The 4,371-nt window shown below is 34.1% G+C and overlaps 1 protein-coding gene across 1 annotated transcript in view; it reads left to right on the top strand.

Moving 5' to 3' along the window:
* Positions 1 to 676: 676 nt before the first annotated feature.
* The window catches only part of LOC128998966 (contactin), a 35,843-nt gene continuing 32,148 nt past the window's right edge, over positions 677 to 4,371 (top strand). The window contains exon 1 of the mRNA XM_054425322.1: positions 677 to 694. Coding sequence (XP_054281297.1) covers positions 677 to 694 — 18 coding nt within the window. The remainder of the gene's footprint in view (positions 695 to 4,371) is intronic.

The following is a 4,371-nucleotide window of genomic DNA, read 5'->3' as shown; positions in this document are numbered from 1 at the left end:
TTTATATTCGAACAAGTTACTACAACAACGGTAAGAAAACTGTCGGTTTTACTTAATGCCAATACATATACCGTTTTGACATACTGCAGCAAAAACAGCCAATTTGAACGGTTATTTGTGTTTTCTAAGCTGTTGATACATGTTGTCTAAACATGCATGTTAGCATTTGTTTGTACGGAATTGACCCAATGAAAAAATACATTTAGAAATTAACTCACACTAGAAAATTAACCAAGGATTATGACATCCACCTACCTACGTTGGTCAAAGCTATCACTACGTTACATCGCATTACAACCATAACTAATTTGCTACACGAGTATGAAGTTACATATGGCTTTATAATCAAGAGAACCCATTCTTATTTCCTACATACTATTTTTTATGTTTGGAAGTTGATAGATTTATTTTCTTTCATTTGTGTTGTCGTAAGGTACTATTTTAGCTAATGAGTAAAATAACGAATGTTTTTATGTTAAGTAGCATTTTAAATGCATGGACAAGTAGTCTTGCTTTAGACATCTCTCCTTTTTTATTCCTCAGGCCAAGTACTATTAAGGTTTCCGAACCCAGGGTTATGTCAAAACTATTATGTAGCAGATTAAAAATAGTAATTGGCGGGAGTTGACCCCAGGGGCTGAAGTTACATGGTTTTCATTTTAAGTTACTACAGACGATGGTGCTGCCTCCGATGGTAAATTGCATCAATTTGCAACAACATTGCAGATCAATCAATCAATCAACACCGAAGTTACATAGTTTTCATGTAAGGTGCAGGTGAGGTTGCAGATCAATCCCCGAAAATCGATAGTTTCAATCTGCTGTATAATAGTATTGGCATAACAAAGGGGTTTAGAAACCTCTATAGTCCACTTATACTGAGGGACAAAACAGAAGAGATGTCTAAGCAGGGCTATTTGTTGTTGTAATTTAGATGTCACTTAACATAAAGCCGTACGTTAATTGATATTTTACTCATTATCTTCATCGTCTACTAAAAAGTACCTATAATACCTAACTCCTACACATTAAAAAAAATACATTTATCTCCCAGAGACTATTTTGCAAACTGTTTAATTGATCTTTCCCTAACTCTGGACTTAGAAACCTTTCGAAAATGAAACATATGTTGTCACCAACAGACTTTAGGGGTGTTGAAAGATGTTTTACCGTCGTCTTGGACTATTCTCTCATATCTAAATGATATTTCCCTAGTTGTGTATAGTAATAATCTACTATATCTGTTGGTAGACACGTTCCTCACAGCTGTCATTCATACGATCGTCTTCTAAACTAGTCGTACACATATAAAAGACTCACTTCAGCCTTGCAAATATGTTACACTACAGGTACCGTAAAGCTATAATATCTGCCACCGGTGTCAATAGCTCTACCGTCGTCTGCTTATGGTATTTATGCAGTTTATGGTGTTGTCATCATAATTCCTAGTTTCACCGCTAGAATTACTGTTTTGGTGTCTCCGGTTGTAGTGTAGTTAGACGTTTTACCATCGGAGGCATGCACCATCGCCTGTAGTAACTTAAAATGAAAACCATGTAACTTCAGCCCCTGGGGTCAACTCCCGCCAATTACTATTTTTAATCTGCTACATAATAGTTTTGACATAACCCTGGGTTCGGAAACCTTAATAGTACTTGGCCTGAGGAATAAAAAAGGAGAGATGTCTAAAGCAAGACTACTTGTCCATGCATTTAAAATGCTACTTAACATAAAAACATTCGTTATTTTACTCATTAAGCTAAAATAGTACCTTACGACAACACAAATGAAAGAAAATAAATCTATCAACTTCCAAACATAAAAAATAGTATGTAGGAAATAAGAATGGGTTCTCTTGATTATAAAGCCATATGTAACTTCATACTCGTGTAGCAAATTAGTTATGGTTGTAATGCGATGTAACGTAGTGATAGCTTTGACCAACGTAGGTAGGTGGATGTCATAATCCTTGGTTAATTTTCTAGTGTGAGTTAATTTCTAAATGTATTTTTTCATTGGGTCAATTCCGTACAAACAAATGCTAACATGCATGTTTAGACAACATGTATCAACAGCTTAGAAAACACAAATAACCGTTCAAATTGGCTGTTTTTGCTGCAGTATGTCAAAACGGTATATGTATTGGCATTAAGTAAAACCGACAGTTTTCTTACCGTTGTTGTAGTAACTTGTTCGAATATAAACTGAATACAGTAAAAATCCATCTAGTACTGATAATTTTACATATCATCCCCATATGTTAGCTCTTGTATACAAAAGGCCTTTTGAGCTTATCACGTTCGGAAACTGCAGGCATCAGGTTTTTTTACATTGAGACATAATCCAAAGAGGATAAAGCGGCACATCGCCATAATATACATAGTTTTTGTTTAATTCGCTGTTACCATCAGCTCCAACCCAAGCCAAATAAGATGAACACCATCGGGTAAGCTCTACATTAATAAGCTTGATATATAAACATACAGGAATAAAACCAACACAAAACAATTTCAAAGACTCGTAAGTTAGAATTGATGTAAAGTGTATTTCACGGTTACTTTTCTAGTGACATTATGTTGAGATAGGGACCATACAAACGTAGGTATTTTAAACCTTTGGAGATGAGTGTAAGATGAGTCTTATTAGCAGTATAAATCATAACTATAATAGTCATTATACTGTCATAACTACGCCAAAGTATTGGTAAACATTTACAGTTTTGTTTTTGGGATTAAGAGTATGGTAGAGATCATATGTCTGTGAATGTATAACAAAGTAAGCCTACACAGTAATTATACTATTAGTCATAACAAACATAAGTACGAACCAGAAACACTAAACTGGAAGGTACATCTGACATATAGTAATTGGTGTCTTATCGTACAATTATTACGTAGCCAAACGTATCATGGACGTAGTTTGGTCATTACATTTCGATTTGGAGGAGTGTAGCTAGATAGTCCTCAATAGTAGTAGGTACCATTATGAAAGATTTAGCATGACTAGATACCATATGGCTAACAATTGAGGTAAATGCACTGCTTTTCATTCACATCGGGTAATATTATTGAAAGTTATCATTTGATAAGCAGTTCTTTTTACATCTTTAGAGTATACGTTGAATATCAGTAGTTTTTGTGTTGTAAAAGAGGCTTTTTTATTTATTCAAAGTATATTAGAACCTCGATAACAGTAAAAGGAGCTTTACATAGGACTTCAAGTGTACCTATTTCATAGAATACATATCAATCTAAAAGACATCTCCGTTAAAACTATTGCTTAACATTAAGTATTTTTCAACACAGTGTCAACTTAAAAGAGTCATAGACTATAGCTATAATACATTCATAGCAAATAGCCGTTTTCAATACTTTGAACATTCGGTACAAAATGCTATAGGAGAATGTGTTTACGATAGGCTTCACAACCCTTATGGTAAATGGGTTAAAAGTAATAGAAACCCACCCATTTATCAATAAACGTGGACTACATTACATTCGTAAAGGTTCTTGACTAAAACAAACATATTTAATCGGACTCGGGGCAAATAAAGGGCTTAGTGAAAATGCCGAATAACTAGATTTTAGTTAATAAAACAAATGTCTCCAAAGACTGGACTCTGCTATTGCACAAGACGATATTGACATTTTCGCGAGCGCAGAAGACTACGTTTTCATGGCCGTAGGAGTCGACGTTTTTGTGATGACTATACTAACTTACATATTATTATTATTATGCATATACAAGTTTCCAGAGAAATCTTCAAGATTTAGCTATCATAGCGAGCTCGTTGTTGTACTACAGTTATATGTTATTGGTGATCGGTGGTTTAAATGTAGGTTTATGAATTAACTATCAAAGCATGTATAAATATTTGACTTTACGTATAGAAAACGTGTTCGGTTACACAATAAGAGAGTAATGTAGTTTAAGGACTGTACGACAATAGCAATTATATACAGGAAATAAGCTTAACCACTATCAAAATTACCTCCAAACGCATGTGATTCTCGAACTATCTTTGTCTACACTGATTTTAGCCTTCAAACATGTGTTATAGCTCTGTGTAGTATGTTTTCGGGTTGATTTAAATTGTAGTACATGGTAGAAATCACACTCTAATATTTTGTATTTTAAAATAATTGCCTGTTTGTTATGGTGACATACAGTATGGAAAGAACTGCTGTATTGTAAACAACAACGGGGCATTCAAATTAGTGGGTGTTCGGATTATGGAGTTACGGAGGTTCTACTGTATGAATAACATAGATCTTGCAGTATAACGGCAGAGTGTATTTGATATTTTTTATCAGAATTAAAACATATCTACCTTTCAACATATGTTAATATTTTACTAGCTGTTGTGGTTTG

The sequence above is a fragment of the Macrosteles quadrilineatus genome, unplaced genomic scaffold, assembly GCF_028750875.1.
Source record: "Macrosteles quadrilineatus isolate MER2022 unplaced genomic scaffold, UCM_ALF_1.0 Scaffold_7__1_contigs__length_78375512, whole genome shotgun sequence".
In the NCBI taxonomy this organism is placed as follows: domain Eukaryota; kingdom Metazoa; phylum Arthropoda; class Insecta; order Hemiptera; family Cicadellidae; genus Macrosteles; species Macrosteles quadrilineatus.
The sequence above is the reverse complement of the archived record's forward strand: the minus strand, read 5'-3'. Positions and strand labels throughout refer to the sequence as shown.